Source organism: Esox lucius, chromosome 14, assembly GCF_011004845.1.
Source record: "Esox lucius isolate fEsoLuc1 chromosome 14, fEsoLuc1.pri, whole genome shotgun sequence".
Taxonomy (NCBI): domain Eukaryota; kingdom Metazoa; phylum Chordata; class Actinopteri; order Esociformes; family Esocidae; genus Esox; species Esox lucius.
In genome coordinates this window covers 20,170,479-20,187,209 of record NC_047582.1, presented here as the reverse complement: position 1 = coordinate 20,187,209, position 16,731 = coordinate 20,170,479, and the positions used below count along the sequence as shown (strand labels likewise).

General features: G+C 44.9%; 1 protein-coding gene across 1 annotated transcript in view; it reads left to right on the top strand.

The window, feature by feature from the left end:
- The window catches only part of si:dkey-1d7.3 (transmembrane protein 132D), a 37,086-nt gene extending 27,127 nt beyond the window's left edge, over nt 1–9,959 (top strand). The window contains exons 4-9 of the mRNA XM_010877439.5: nt 3,359–3,530; nt 4,625–4,768; nt 5,548–5,756; nt 6,546–6,843; nt 6,930–7,121; nt 7,978–9,959. Coding sequence (XP_010875741.3) covers nt 3,359–3,530; nt 4,625–4,768; nt 5,548–5,756; nt 6,546–6,843; nt 6,930–7,121; nt 7,978–9,354 — 2,392 coding nt within the window. The 3' untranslated portion in view covers nt 9,355–9,959. The remainder of the gene's footprint in view (nt 1–3,358; nt 3,531–4,624; nt 4,769–5,547; nt 5,757–6,545; nt 6,844–6,929; nt 7,122–7,977) is intronic.
- The last annotated feature ends 6,772 nt before the right edge of the window (nt 9,960–16,731 follow it).

The following is a 16,731-nucleotide window of genomic DNA, read 5'->3' as shown; positions in this document are numbered from 1 at the left end:
ACAAACTGTACAGGAGCTCACTGATGGCGTGATCCAGGTCTGGGAGTTTGAATCCAGGTCTCAATCGGTTGGTGATTTTGGTTTCCATTGACTGTTGATTCATCATTTTGTTCTCAACAAATTACACAATGTACAGTAAGATTTTGATATTAAATATATTTCATATATTTCGAGACCCAATGTGTGATTTAAGTGTTCCCTTAATCTTTTAAGAGTTCACTGACTTTTCTGGGTCATGACAATATTACTGTCTACAGTACATAACTGGAGAATGTTGCTGACTGGAACGACCAATGTTGCCAAAAGAGAATTTTACCACTGGCTCCTTCATTAGTCACTTGAAGCTACTGGATAAGGTTTTGGTATTTGCCGAGTAGGTGTAACAGCACCAATTTACCTTGATAATATGTGCAACATATGACCAGCTTTCTAGCTTTTCAAAATTCTCTTTAATAAAATTTCATAAAGAAGGAATAAATTATAAATCTAAGTTTATAAGGCCTTTTATTGACACACTATTTAGGGAAGCAAAAATAACTAAACTGAAAAGGTTGGCAACTCCGGCTGCTCACACAGTTTCTCCCTCTTTCTTGTCACGCCAGTCTTACGCTGGGGTGTCATCGTCTGTCAGCGGGCACAAGATCCACGCATGGCATTAGTCTGTTATCACCACAGCTTACCTTGAGGAGGAGCTCCTCCCCCTCTTTATAGCTGCCTCAATCAGCCTGAATAAGAGGCAAGTTGTGAAGGGGTGGGGCTTGCCCTCCCAGCTGCCTTCAGAATGTTCCAGTATTTCCCGGTGGCTTCCTGGTGTGGTCTCTGAGGTTCTGAACATCTGATGGTAGTGCACACTCTCAATGGGGACGTGAATTGAGAATAGGGAATAGGGAAGGCAAGCCACACTAAGATTTTAGAAAAGAAAGATGTCTCGTTTTATTAGTTGTTGTTCTGGTCCTAGCAGCTTAGTTTACAGCTGGTTATTGTGTGTTACATTTAATCTCAATCATTATCCTTGTTAAAAGGGAGTCAAGGGAGTCTTCAAATATCTCTTCAAGGTAATATTTTAACAGGTAGATGTGGCACAATTGCTCTTATATTTGCCTTAGGCAGAAAATCCCCCAGTTTCCATTACATACTATATGTCATATATAAGTAGATTAGGCCAGGAGTTTTCCCTGATTTATTGCTATTTCAGCACACTCCCGCCTTTCTCTGTCCCACTTTCTCTTTGATCCAATAAAGTATAAAACGTCAAACTATTCCTTAAAAAAAAAAAATCTGACTAACTTGTGTCTGGGAGATTGCCCTATAACTAACATACAATAATTGACAATGTCAATCAATCATGCTCTTTCAGATTGCGATGTCAGTTAGCCTTCCTGCTGTCTGTCACAGTGGGGGGGGGGGGTGTCAACATTGTTGGCAGGAATAGTTATGCATTTTTTCCATGATGTCATGTTCTAATCCCCATCTGTATATCAGACTCATTTCTTGTGGAGACTAATGTCAATTTGTCAGCCATGTGTTATTTATTTGTCATTATTTGTAATTAATCTGACTTTGATGACCCAACTGATTGATTGAAATCACAATTGCCAATAGATTTAAGTTGATGGATTCATGTATTTGATTTAAAACATGTAAAAAGTTTGCAAAAAACAACATATAAAAAAAAACATATAAAGTCATTTAACTGCAATGGTAATGTTTTTTAAGGTGAACATATCAAGGATGCAGATGACAGGCCATAACATCTGCCCTATTTAACCCACAGTATAGCCTACATTTATGTAACTACACATTTTACATTTAAGAATTTTGTTATGAATATTTATTACACAGTTGCTTTGATTAGATTTGATTTTCATCTTTGCAAACCTCCCGTTTTGGATGACACAGTTTTAGAATGCTAACTATCATTGACTTGAAATGCCTGGTCAAAGAACCATTTTACTGGTTGAAGTTTATATTTTTTGGTATGATGCAGTGGATTTGCAATGAACATAAAAAAAAAAAATCCTAAACATAAAATATTATGTTTAGAAGACAAACTAGCCTAAAAAGTCTGATCCCAATGTGTTGTGAAAAACTGTGTTATACAACATGTATATTAAAAAAAAAAATGTTTTGGTACTTGATTAACTCCTTTTGTTCTGCCACCAACATGCTTTGCCCTTCTGCAGCAATGTTTGTATTATTATTCATTTATTGAAGGAAAAATGTATGGACATTTAAATAAAGAAATATTTTCCAAAATGCCATGACCAAATCTCACCCTTATTCAATGGAACATTCTTTACTGCTATCACAAAACTACCTGATCCAGATGGCACGCCCACCTCTGCCCGGCAACCACACAGCACATGTCCTCCCCCTCTAACAAACACGCACACACACTCCGACCTGGCTCAGAGGGCCGCCCGTTCGGCCCACTTATCTGTAATCATAAGTAATCATCAGTGCTTTATCCAGGCTTAAGCGCCAGCTAGCACGTTCCGGGGCAAGTTTAGCATCCCAGATTTCCCAAGTCCAGGCAGTGGTATTAACCGGTGAACAACCAGTGAAAATCCAGAGGGGGGCACATGTATTTTTTCCCCCCAACCACTCCTTTCCCAGCATACTCCAACGGCAGGTAACCTAGTGGTTGGATCACTTGGCCTGTAGCCCAAAGGTTGCTAGACCAAATCCGCCAGCTGACCAGGTGAAATGTGTACATTTCTGGTCTTGAGCAAGATATTTTACTCTAATTGTTCCCCAGATACCCACATTTTTTAGCTGGGCCCTGTGTGCAATTGATGAAAATAATGTAATCCTTAATCCTTAATTATGAAACCATAGAACAACAGCTTTACAGACTATGACCCTGAAAGCCCTAGAGAGGTTTCCAGGAAACGGAGGGAGAATTACCACCCCATTCCTGTGTTGTAGTAATTGGGTGGAATGATAGAGAAAATGGCCCAACAAAATGATGAATTGATCCTGTCCAGTGGCTTTTATTTTAGAATATATAAATGCATAGCAAAGCTATCTGGACGTTCTATCTGAGCTGCCGAGTGGCTGACTGTCAAGGCCCTATGTGGTTAAAGTGCAAATTGATATTGATATCAAGCTGGGTTGAATAGCTATGATACCTAAACTGTCAACAGTATGCCTGTTATATACACCATAACCAAGGTTAGGGTGCGTTCCGAGTATGCATCTAAGGTAGAATGTAAGAATGTAATGTTATGAAACGCAGTATGCATCCTGTTTATTGTAGCACTCATGGCTTTCATGACCCGCAAAACACTGCATTGAATGCTACTGTGGGATGGCTAGGATGCATAGTGGGGCTGTAACTGGATTTCTGCATCGACAGGGGTCTACTGGAGGTCTTACAGCTGGACTTTGAGACTAAAGAGTTGACCGAGCAACAGTCAGAGAGCCAGATGATCACGTGGCGTTTTGAAACAGGAAACATCAAGGACGTTGGCGTGATGAGGATTTATACCACCCAGAGGGACTACGTGGGATTGGCCCCAATGGTCGTGGTGAGGAGTCTGTCTGTCTGCGCGTGTTTCGTGTGCGTGTTTTTCTGGGCTTTGGGGCGCGCGTTGCGTGCGTTCATGCGCCTGTTTGGGCGTATGCTTTTAAGTTTGCATGGCACATCCGTAGCTGCATTAGCATGAGCTACCGTCCTGGTCTCCACACAGCGTGACTGTGAGTTGAATTCAACTCCCCTGGTTGTGCAATTAAGTGGAGACTGGGTGTACTATAAATGAACGTCTATTGTACTCTCATCTAGTTTGATGTTTTCGCAGACGGCCTGGGCTATAAAGGAACGATAAAGCGTGTCTGTAAATGAATGGGAGTGCCCTGGAGAGGGGATGTCAGGGAAGTGTCAATGTGTTAATTGTTGTACAGCTGAGTGCCAGCTCCAATGGTCTCTAGCTTTAATAATATCAGGGCTGTTCTGGCCCAGGTCATACTCTCCCTCATTCTGTGTTAATGAAGTTGACATTTATTGAGGGGATCAAACGGCCGCAAAGGGAGGAATGAACCATCATTATAATGAAGCCACAATGCATATTGCTTTAAGATTTCTCCCATAGCGCTAGTACTAAGTACCCATGTGGTGTGTCAAAAGATGGTAATACCACCTACACTTCTTTTACAGCCTCTTTTGCATGTTTCTATTTAAAATCCCATCTGTACATGGATCCGTACTGTTAGTCAGTCAGATTTGGTTGACTTTCAGAGACAGAACTAGAGCATTTCTGAATTGCGGTCAGCAGATGTGCTGCTGAGTTCAGAATGACTGGCTGCCCTGCAACATCTGTCGGGAGCTGCAGTAAGGCCACACAAGTCTTTATCAGCCCCCACAAATCCTAGATTAGACAGACATTATTAGAGAGTATCACAACCAGAAAACATGTTTAAAACTTTGTTCAAAGAGGGGTTATGGAACTCTACGGACATCCTATTGGTTGAAAATCATGTTGTCTATTCACTTGTCAATCAATTTTGAGGGGGTATGCACGTTTAAACGTGTACATAGATTTAAATGTGTGAGTGTACATTGTGTGAATGTTTGTGTGTGTGTGCCTGTGATTCTCTCCCTGCTTTACACATCACTCTAATGTAGGACAGTGACGTGCTGAACACAGCTGTTTTGACGGGTAAGAAGATGTCTGTGCCAGTGAGGACACTGGCTGTAGAGGCTGACGGCTCTGTGATGGATGTCACCAACAACACCATTTGCCGATCCACTGACGAGAATGTGCTGAAGGTACAGCTTTCGAGCCTCTGTTTAAATGGTCACTGAGACAGGGAGAGACAGAGAGTGTGAGACAGAGAGATAAAAGGAGACAGGGAGACAAATGAGACAGAGAGAGACAGAGAGCGTGGGACAGAGAGACAAACGGAGACAGACGGAGCGAGAAAGAGATAAAGGTAGAGACAGATAAAGAGACACACGGAGAGAGACAGAGAAAGACAGAGATAGAGACAAAGAGACACAGATGAGGAGACAGACAGAAAGACAGGGAGAGAAATAGAAACATTCACACTCCAAATTGAGTAATAGCTAGACGGGAAACAGGAGAGCAAGTGAGGGAATTATAGCTTAGCATTTTACATTAATAGGTTACTCCCCTGGGCTGGAAGGCCCTGGAAAGTAGGTTTGCATTTATTGGTGTTTATTATGACTCGTGAAGACTGCTATTATCATACTGTATGACTCCCGGTCAATGACCCTTCTTAGAGTAAAGGGCCTTACAGAGTAATGGATTATGCACCGACACAGATAGTGTGATGCTTCAACGACACACACCTCTTCTATGTTCTGTCTCTGTCTACACGTATATGGAGAAGTATTAGATAGATTATGCTAAAGGGCACACAGGCCTCACATTTCACAGAAAGTGGGAGAGGGGCTTTTAGACATCAGCTTGCAAATCACTTCGGATAACACTTTGCAAGGAAATGGTGTTAGACTTAGACTTGGCTCCCCCAGGGGCCCCTCATATAGTTGTTCTTGTTTCCCTATTTGTTCCTCCTCTCCCTCAGGTGTCGGATCGCTGTGACTACGTGTTTGTTAATGGGAAGGAGACGAGGGGGCGGATGAGGATGGTGCTGAACTTCACCTACAGCTACCTGAGCGCTCAGCTGGAGATGAATGTGTGGATGCCCCGCCTCCCCCTGCTCATCGACGTGGCCGACCCCGAGCTCAGCCAGATCAAGGGATGGAGAGTCCCCGTGGCCGCCGGCAGCAGGAGGTGAGCGCTTTACCTCACAGTAACAGTGCCAGGTCGGCACTCTGTCGAAGCTCATGTCACGGTACAGAACGAGAGAGAACTACTCTGAACTACTCAAGAACTACTTAAGCAACGCGTTTTAAGAATCTGATCAACTTGTGGCGACTCACGGCATATTGATAAAGGATCAAATCTAAAAACATGATTTGATGAAGTTGGATTTCACAGAGATATAAGTGTCCTAAAGGCTAAAACCTAAAACTGAGTATCATTTTTTTTATCAGCCTCATCGACTGGAGCTGGCTGTGCTATTCAGATAAATGAATATATAAATACACACAGTTCTGTAAGTACTATGAGGGAGACAGAGAGTGTGTGCGCCAGGGAATGGACATCCCCCAGCTTACCCGTCTAATGCATATTACAGAGATACTTTATAATGATAATAATATATTGATCCCTTCACTGTTAGTTACATTAGTGGGTTATTCCCTGCAGATGGGACTGTACAGACTTGCTCTCAGGAAGGATGTCAGCTGGGTCTCACTTAATAATGAGCAACGTACCGCTGCCTGGTTCTAACTCAATACGATGATGTGGGTCGATGAATGCTTTGTTGTTGTGTTTGCTGTAGCTATGATTACATGGTTGGTTGGTTGCCGTCAGCGATAGCTACCCAAACCCATTCAACACACAGATTTTCCTCAAACCTGAGTTTTTGGTTAAAGCAGCTCTACAACAATGTGTAGTTTTGCCGTACTCTGTGGTCTTGGCTTGCGAATGAGACCGCTACGTCTCTCCGTGTCTCAGGACTAGCTGGGACAGTGAGGAAGAGGAGGAGATGAGGAGAGGAAGGGGCTGCATGCTACAGTACCAGCACACCGTGGTCAGGGTGCTGACCCCCTTCGTGGCCGAGCCGTCGGAGCCAGCTCCTGACCCCACGCTGGGTGGAGTGGGGGGTCCTCTGGACACCTTCCTGGGGGCAGACTGGCTGGTGGATGTCACCCGGCTGGTGCGGTACTCGCTCAGGGTGGGGGATCCAGCTATAGCCAGACTACAGTTGGGGACTCTACTGCAGGGACGCACTGCAGGGACTACCACTCTACAGGTAATTTGTCTGTGTGTGTGTGTGTGTGTGTGTGTGCACGCTCACATCTATAAATCTTCTAATGTTTGTGTGTGTGTCTGTTGCAGGTGGTGTCTCCCCTGTCCGACTCCATCCTGGCTGAGAGGATGGTCCGGGTTCTGGATGACAAAGTGAGTGTGACGGAGCTGGGAGTGCAGCTGGTCTCAGGCCTATCTCTGTCCCTCCAGCTCAGCCCAGGGAGCAACAGGGCCATCGTCGCCACGGCTACCACACTGGAAGTCATGCAGAGACCCAAACAGGTAACTCATTGAATTTTGTCAAATAAAATCTGAATTCCAAACATAAGTAAAGATATTTAATAAAACAGCCCCAATTACATTGCATGCCATTCATAAGCTTGGGTGGAATAAATGACAACATGCCCATTCATAAACACCTCCCAAACAGTGAGTGAGAAACCACTAGGCATTAGCCTGTACACCGTAGCCAGCACTGTGTCGGCCCTGTGTTGCCCTGGGCCTGGCCAATCTCTGGCTTTATCCAGTCAATACTCAACCTATTAGAATGGTGCACATGCCCATTTGTTTCTATGATGTGCTATGTTAATTTACGATTATGTGCTGTGCATAATGTATTTCACCTTAGAATGTAGGCCAGGCCTCTGGCTCCAATCGTTCATATCAGCTAACAGCTCTTTGGTTCTATGGAAATGGGACTGACTGCTGTGGGGGTAATTACTTTACATTGCGCCCTCTGTTGGGTAGTGCTAATGGTTTTTTTCTCCATCTATATTGATATTGATCCCCTGTGGTTAAATTCAGTTTCACGCCATGATGTGATAAGACTGTGGTTTGTGGTACAATAGCCTCCAAGCTAATTATAAAGAGATTAACAGAGGCAATTCTTAGATACAGACAAAATGAGGGATTAGCTATCATGGCAACCTAACTGACAAAATGCTGAGGCAGGAATTGAAATAGCTGTGAATCACTGGGTCGCTTGAGGATCCTGTGCAAAGACTGCATTACCACCTACTTTTATGCATTTTATGCAATATATATGAAAATATGAAAACGAATTGCTTTCTGACACTCAGAACATGTGTAGAGTGTATTTTAGTCCTCTTCTGATTCAGCCTGTTTTGTCTTTTGTTAGGAGGCCCTGGTCAGCTGTTGGGTCCAGTTCAGCGACGGTTCAGTGATCCCTCTGGACCTCTTTGACCGCAGTGTGTACTCCCTGACTGTGACCTCGGGGGACGAGAGTGTGGCGACTGTGCGCCGGACCCCACAGTCGACATTTGTAGTGGCGAAGGGTGAGGGTCAGGGAGTGCTGGTGAAGGCTGAACTCAGGATCTGTGAGGAGTGCCAAAAGTCCAAGAGGAAGAGCAAGCTGGTGGTGGGCAACGGGCTGCTCCGGGTCACTTTTCAGACGAGCAGCAGGGTTGACAGGGGAGGCCCTGGTGGGGCTGCTGCTGACCGTGGCGCCGATGGGTCCGAGGTGGAGCCCACCCCAGTTGTAACCTCACCGTGGTCTCTGGCCGAGGGAGACGTAGACATGAGGTCGTTCAGGAGTACCACGCCATCCCTCCAGGATGTCGCTGCGACGACTGGCAGGCCTCAGGAAGTGGCTGGAGGTGGCATCTCTACCATCGGAGAGGGCATTGGCAGAACTACCACAAACGTGGACTTCAACGCCACCACAACCGTCTCACCTGGCACCGAGAAACCCCCTGTAACTGGCAGGCCTGGCAAGGACAGAACTCCAGGAAGAGGCCTGAGGAAAGACTGGGGTAACCTGGTGGAAAACCCTAACCAGAAGGAAGAGATGCCCAGAGCAGAGGCCCCACCCCAGATCGAGCAACCCAAGCAGTCCAAGCCCCCTCAGGTGGTGGAGAGTGACTTAGTGAGGACGTTCAGAGCCATGTCAGACCTGGAGATCGGTATCTTCGCCCTGGTGGGCGTCTCTGTGGTGGCCATCCTGGCATTCCTCCTCAACTGTGCCTCCTATAACCTCTGCTTCCGGGGCCAAAAGAGCCCCATCCAGGGCAACCCAGACCCCAACGACCCAAAGGAGCACAGGCATGACTGGGTGTGGCTGGGCACCACGGCTGAGTCTACACCAGGCAAACCGCCCCCGGTCTCCCTCCTCAAACGGGAGAACCAGCGCTCTATGGACTCCCACTGCAGCCTGGAGAGCAGCCTGAGCATGAGTGCCATCCCAGAGAGGACAGCCACGCTGGGGAGGAGAAGCAGCTCCCAGCAGTTCCCCGCCATGGACGCCCCGGCTCAGCGCTCCGCCACACTTCTGGCCAAGCCCACCCAGAATAACCCCCTCCACTCCCCCACCAGCAAGAGAAACCAGGTGCAGTTCACCACGTTCACCACCCTGGACATTAAGCATCTGGCTGCCCTGAAGAGAAATGGAGTGGACTTCAACTGGGCCAGTCAGGCCGGGGGACCCGAGGAGCACCTGCCGGGGCCACTGCCTGACATGCCATGCCCTGTAGTCACACCACTGGCCCAGCCACAGTGAGACACTGCACGGTTCTGATTGCGGGCACGCATGAGTGCATTCATTTGTGCACTGTCAATGTGTTTAAGTGGTAAACGTCTTTAAGTTGGTAAGTTGACATTTCACTACACACAGCATTCTGTTAATTCACACATGTTAAATGACCAAATATATTACCAGACCTTGTGACTATTGGGTAATAAACATTTGTATTTGGTTTAACTGTATATAATGTATATTTCAACAGATTGTTTACATATTTATAACTGTTAATATACATTGCATTACAGTTTCCTTTCCTTTGTACATTTGTATGGCTCCTAGACATAATATATTCTGATTGAACTTTATACCAGTTGTGAGGGCAAAATACATTATTTGTATGTGGTTATACTGTATGCTTCCCAGTTTTAATATATTTGTACGATTCCTCAACTGAATAGCTATAGAGTTTGTTAAATTTTTCAGAGAAAATGCAATATTTATTACATATTTTATTTGAAAGTTATTTTACACAGACCTTATGAGAAGATATTTATTCAAATTCTATGTGCTATACAGAGTTCAAGTAGAGTTTGAGTTGAATTTTGCACCAACAAAACAATAAAGTTACCTCTGCTACAAGACCTCCCTTGGGGGAAAGAGTTCTTCCATATAAAAAATAAAAAGTTCTAATCTTGTCCTTAGCACAAAGCAATACACTTATTTATTTTTCTAAATATGCTGCATTATTTGATGTGTAAATGAATAAGAATGGCACTGTCTGTTCAATGCTGTTTTTTCTCTCAGGCTGAAATGTCATGATCAATTCCTTTGAGATTTAACGAAGAATTACTAAATGACAAGATGGAAGCATTGAGAGTAGAATGTTTTGTTATCCAACATTATCACTGGCTTTATTCAGAGTTTCTTTACAATTATTTTTATAGTCTTCAAGTACTTTAGAAGCGTGTGTGTCCCTGAGTACTGGTTTGTCCGTCTATGTAGTGTGTCATACAATACAACACAACATGTATGCAGCCTGTGACCTTAAGTCACCCACAGAATGAGGTCCATTTAACTGCTAGGATACAACGAGAAAAGAGAGAGAGATGGGAGAGATAGATTTTTCTCTTGCTTATTGTGATAGCGCCTCCCCACACCTGAGGAAATGCTGTTTTCTATCTTCCGTCGGGGTACACAAGCGATAACGTCCTCTCTGAGGTGTAACCAACAGTGGCAACACATCTTTAAATTACATTTTAGCAGCAGATGTATTTAAAAAAAATAAACTGTGCCGGCTTAAACTAGCCCAGATAATCTACGCTGAACCTTGAAAACTGTCAGCTGTGGATTTGACAGCATGACGCATTCATTCCCTCCTGCTGTATTGGGAAACAGATTTAAAACGTTGATAAAGGCACTTTTAATAAGGTCCCCCCCTAAAAAGTATCTCCCTCTACACAGCTAGCATGTTTGCTATAGAGTAAAGTCTGTCCCTTTCAGTTGCTTTATATTTCTTATAGGACCTAAAGAGGTAAACATACTTTAACCTCAGAGAGTTCCCCTGACTATGCTTAGTCTCTAACCACAACGTCTGTAAAAATAAAGATCATCTTTACTGATGTTTAACGGCAATGTGAATGAATATAGTATCACAAAATATATTTTTTTACTTAACATTTCAAATGTACAAGAATGTAATAACTAGATGGTGACGAACAAATTTTTCCAGACACAAAATACAGTTTTGGATGGACATGCTTTCTCCAAAGCCCTTTGATTTCTTGTTCATCATTAGAAAACAACAGGGAAGAAGGACAATCTCCATGTGTCCGCGGTATCATTACAGTGACCCTTAAATCCAGAGCATCAGCTTCGCTATTGACAGATTTACTGTAAGGGATTGGGGTCATTGTGTTGGTGAGGGATTAGTGTGCATTAGTGGACCCTCTCCATGGCACATGGCCTTTAATGTGGGCCAGAGACCACAAGGTTGCTTACTTGTTGCTATGCTAACAACACTGCCCTGGTTTATATTCCTTACATTCAAATTGGGGAAAACACTGCTCAATTGAAATCGAACTGGACCGGTTTGGATGATGCCCTCTCAGCTGAAATATGAATGCCTACTCAATGTTAATCTGCTTCTGGTTTGCCCTAAAAGAAAGAAAGAATGTTTTCAGAATGATGTCCTTTCTAATTGAATTCTCTGATCCTATGTTAATGTACTGTACACATACCTGTCCCTGAGTCCTGTGAATGTCGAAGAAGTGTAGATGTGAGTGGTGTAGAAAGCACCTAAATCCAGGCACGGATTTACTCTCAAGATGCTAGAGAGTAGATCAGAGTTTCATGGTGTGCAGTGGATGGGAGTTATACCTGGTGGTTCATCGACTCACAAAGCAGGCATCAATAGACCTCCCAGTGCACTCCAGGTGTACTTGTTCCTGCCGCCACACATCGCACACACCTCACTGATTGGCTGTCTCTCGCATCATTCACTGAGACACAACAATGCTGTCATTCTGTAAAGCTGGGCAGAGTAACTATGATGCGCAATGATGAAGATGAACTCAAATGACACAGTGACTGAGGGTTGGAAACCAGGCTGAAAGAGCTTAAAATTCAAGTTGACTGACATCTGGTGAATGGAGACGAAAAGGGAGAGAGGTAGGTGGGAAGAGGTTGGAGTGGAATAGAGAGAGGACAGTAAAACGAACAGATTAAGCCTACAGCAGCCTGTGTATAATGAGGTAGCCAGTGAAGCCTGAGATGAGGACCTGAGTGGGTCCAAACTGTAAATTCCCCAATGCCCCCTGGGACAGACACTCGGGTCAGGGGGCTGCTAGAGCAGAACAAACAAGGACATCCATTTTTCCTCCATCTCGTTTTTCTCTCTCTTTCCTTTTGTCTGTGGAAACCCAAAACGGCCAATCAATACTTTAGCCTGAGGGAGAAGAATGTGACTCACTCACAGAAAAGGGTTTTTGGAGAGTGAGAGCTTGATTTACCGTGTACAGATCGTTTCTGGGGAAAAGATTTAAACTGCAGACAGACATCTATTTTTATGCCAAAAATACGGTTTATCTTCAGCAATCAAGAAGAATATTCGGATATGATTATAGATACTTTACATTTTAGATACGTATTGGTAAACCTGTAGGATGAATTTGTACTGGAGTGTGGAGATGTTTTTGCTGATCATCATGACTTCATGAACCTTCCAGGAAGCCGTTGTTGTTTACATGTGATAGGGATTTTTGTGGAGAGATACAGAGAGTTAACTATCTCTACTATCTCTAAACAGGATTTACACAGTAGTACAAGTAGGGAGATTAACAGACTAGGATTGAGAAAGGTAGGAGACTTTTACAGTAATCCAACAAACACTTACCTGTCCCTATTACTGTCTCTACACGTACTGTACATTTTCTCACCTCCTTAAAGCTTTTTTGCTGTGCTGTCCAATATGAAACTATGACCACTGTTTTGCTTCAATTGACATAGAGTTAACGAGTACACTACACTTACTACATTAAAGAGCACGTCACCCTGGGGGGAAGTTAGGTGGTGTGTATCATATCTCAGAGATTTCAAGGACAGTGAGATTTTGGTTTCACCCAGAATTGGCCAGAAAGTAATGCAATGTTTATTTTCAGGAAAAGGCAAGCGAGACCTGAAGAATAAATGTAGTAATGTTATACATGTTACAAGCAAAGCCTCCATGTTATACATGTTATAGTTTTGTGTGGTTTTGGTTGTCATTGACTGTGGAGGTATTTCAGCGACATTCCAATCAGCAGATGTGTTGAAACTTTTAGAAAGTGTCAACAATTTCCCTCTTTCTAAATGACTAAATGAGACAAAACCTCTTACTTTGGGACAGTTCCCCTGGCAGGTTTTCTGAACATCCTGGTAGATTGACTAAGTATTGCTAACGAGCTGGCTACAGTAATTAACTTTACATTACACAAACAATGGCTTGTAATCATACATACTGTATGGTTTACTCTACTGTGCATATGGATACTGTAGGTTTACTGTACTGTCCATATGGATACTGTAGGTTTACTGTACTGTCCATATGGATACTGTAGGTTTACTGTACTGTCCATATGGATACTGTAGGTTTACTGTACTGTCCATATGGATACTGTAGGTTTACTCTACTGTGCATATGGATACTGTAGGTTTACTGTACTGTCCATATGGATACTGTAGGTTTACTGTACTGTGCATATGGATCCTATAGGTTTATTGTATTTGGCCTTCTTGGAGACCCTGAATGGAGTCCTGTATGGGGCTCCAATAGGGGACTCCATAATTCTGCTGGGGGACTTCAACGCACACGTGTGCAATGATGGAGACACCTGGAGAGGCGTGATAGGGAGGAACAGCCTCCCTGATCTGAACTTGAGTGGTTGTTTGTTGTAAGAGATCTGTGCTAGTCATTGATTATCTATAACTAACACCATGTTCGAACATAAGGATGCTCATAAGTGTACGTGGTACCAAAGCACCCTAGGCCCACTGTCGATGATTGATTTTGTGATCGTGTCATCGGATCAGAGGCTGCATGTTTTGGACACTCGGGTAAAGAGAGGGAGGGAGCTGTCAACCGATCACCATCTGGTGGTGAGTTGGGTCAGGGGGTGGTGGAAGACTCTGGACAGACTGGGAAAGCCCAAATGGGTAGTGCGGGTGAACTGGGAACGTCTGGAGGAGGTCCCCGTCCGACTCACACTTCCGGCAGAGCTTTTCTGGCATCCCTGTGGAGGTTGGGTGGTCGATGTTCAAAGCCTCCATTGCTGAAGCTGCGGTGGCGAGCTGTGGTCTAACGGTTTTAGGTAAATCAAGGGGCGGTAACCCTCGAACACCCTGGTGGACACCGATAGTCAGGGAAGCCGTCCAACTGAAGAAGGAGGCCTTCTGGGATATGTTATCCCGGAGGAGTCCGGAGACAGTTGCAGTGTACCGACAGACCCGAAGGGCTGCGACCTCTGTTGTGAAAAAGGCAAAACAGCGGGTGTGGGAGGAGTTTAGGGAAGCCATGGAGAAGGACTTTCGGTCGGCACCAAGGTGCTTCTGGAAAACCGTCCGTCACCTCAGGAGGAGAAAACGGGGAACCATCCAAGCTGTGTACAGTAAGGATGAGACACTGTTGACCTCAACTGAGGAGGTAATTGGGCGATGGAAGGAACACTTAACATGCCCTCTATAGTGGAGGCAGAGCTGGAGGCTGATGGGGAAGCATCGTCAATCTCCATGGCACTGAGGTAGTCAAACAACTCCACAGTGGCAAAGCTCCGGGAATTGACGAAATCCGTCCAGAAATGTTGAAAGCTTTGGGTCTGGAGGGGATGTCTTGGATGACACGCCTCTTCAACATTGCATGGGAGTCGGGGACAGTGCCAAAGGAGTGGCGGACTGGGGTGGTGGTTCCCCTGTTCAAAAAGTGGGACCAGAGGGTGTGCCAATTACAGGGGTATCACACTTCTCATCCTCCCTGGGAAAGTCTACTGAAAGGTACTGGAAAGGAGGGTTCGGCAGATAGTCGAACCTCAGATTGAAGAGGAGCAATGCGGATTCCATCCTGGTCGACCAGCTCTTTACTCTTGCAAGGATCCTGGAGGGGGCCTGGGAATGTGCCCATCCAGTCTACATGTATTTTGTGGATCTGGAGAAGGCGTATGACAGGGTCCCCCAGGAGATACTGTGGGAGGTGCTGCAGGAGAATGGGGTGAGGAGGTCCCTTCTGAGGGCTATCCAATCCCTGCACGTCCAAAGTGAGAGCTGTGTTCGGGTTCTGGGTAATAAGTCGGACTCGTTCCAGGTGGGGTTTGGCCTCCGCCAGAGCTGCGCATTGTCACCAATCCTGTTTGTAACTTTCATGGACAGGATATCGATGCGTAATCGGGGTGGGGAGGGGTTGCAGTTTGGTGGGCTGGGGATCTCATCGCTGCTTTTTTTGGATGATGTGGTCCTGATGGCATCGTCAGTCTGTGACCTTCAGCACTCACTGGACTGGTTTGCAGCCAAGTGTGAAGCGGATGAGGATTAGCACCTCTAAATCTGAGGCCATGGTTCTCAGCAGGAAACCAATGGAGTGCCTCCTCCGGGTAGGGAATGAGGTGTTACCCCAAGTAAAGGAGTTCAAGTATCTCAAAGTCTTCACGAGTGAGGGGAATGGAGCGGGAGATTGGCCGGAGAATCGGAGCAGCGGGGACAGTATTGCATTCGCTTTACCGCACCGTTGTGACAAAAAGAGAGCTGAGCCAGAAGGCAAAGCTCTCGATATACCGGTAAATTTTCGTTCCTACCCTCACCTATGGTCATTAAGGCTGGGTCATGACCGAAAGAACTAGATTGCGAGTACAAGCGGCTGAAATGGGTTTTCTCAGAAGGGTGGCTGGCTTCTCACTTAGAGATAGGGTGAGAAGCTCAGGCATCTGTGAGGAACTCGGAGTAGAGCCGCTGCTACTTTGCATCGAAAGGGGCCAGTTGAGGTGGTTCGGGATCTGGTAAGGATGCCCCCAGGACTTCTCCCTAGGGAGGTGTTCCAGGCACATCTAGCAGGGAGGAGACCTCGGGGTAGTTCCAGGACTAGGTGGAGAGATTATATTTCGACACTGGCCTGGGAAGGCCTCGGAATCCCCTAGTCAGTGCTGGCAAATGTGGCTCGGGAAAGGGAAGTTTGGGGTCCCCTGCTAGAGCTGCTGCCCCTGCGACCCGATACCGGAAAAGCGGATTAAGATGAGATGAGGTTTACTGTACTGTGCATATGGATGCTGCCTTATCTGCCTGGATTAATGTTAATGTTGCAAAACCCTGTTTCCAAAAAGTTGGGATGCTGTGTAAAATGGAAATGACAACAGAAGCCAAGGATGTGAAAATAATTTAAACCCTACTGTATATTCAATATAAAATAGTACAAAGACAACTTATCAAATGTTGAAAATGAAACATTTTAATGTTGCTTAAAAAAAAGCCCACTTTGAATTTGATGCCAGCAACACCTTTCCAAAACCCTGGGACATCAAAGACTGGAAAAGTTGTTTAATACAAAAACAAATTAGGTTAATTGGCAACAGGTCAGTAACATAACTAGGTATACAAAGAGCATCCCAGAAAGGATGAGTCTTTCAGAAGTAAAGATGGTGCAACAATATAGTCCAACAATTTAAGAATAACGTTTCTCATCATAAAATTGTGAAGATTTAGGGGATTTCATAATCTTTCGTGCATTGCATTAAAAACAGACACGTTTCTGTAGTGGAAATCATTGTACGGGCTCAGCAACACTTCCGAAAACAATTGTCGGTGAACACAGTACATCGCTGCAAATTTAAGCTAAATCTCTACTATGCCAAGATGAAATCAGATTTAAACAAGAACCAGAGATGCTGTTGTGTTCTC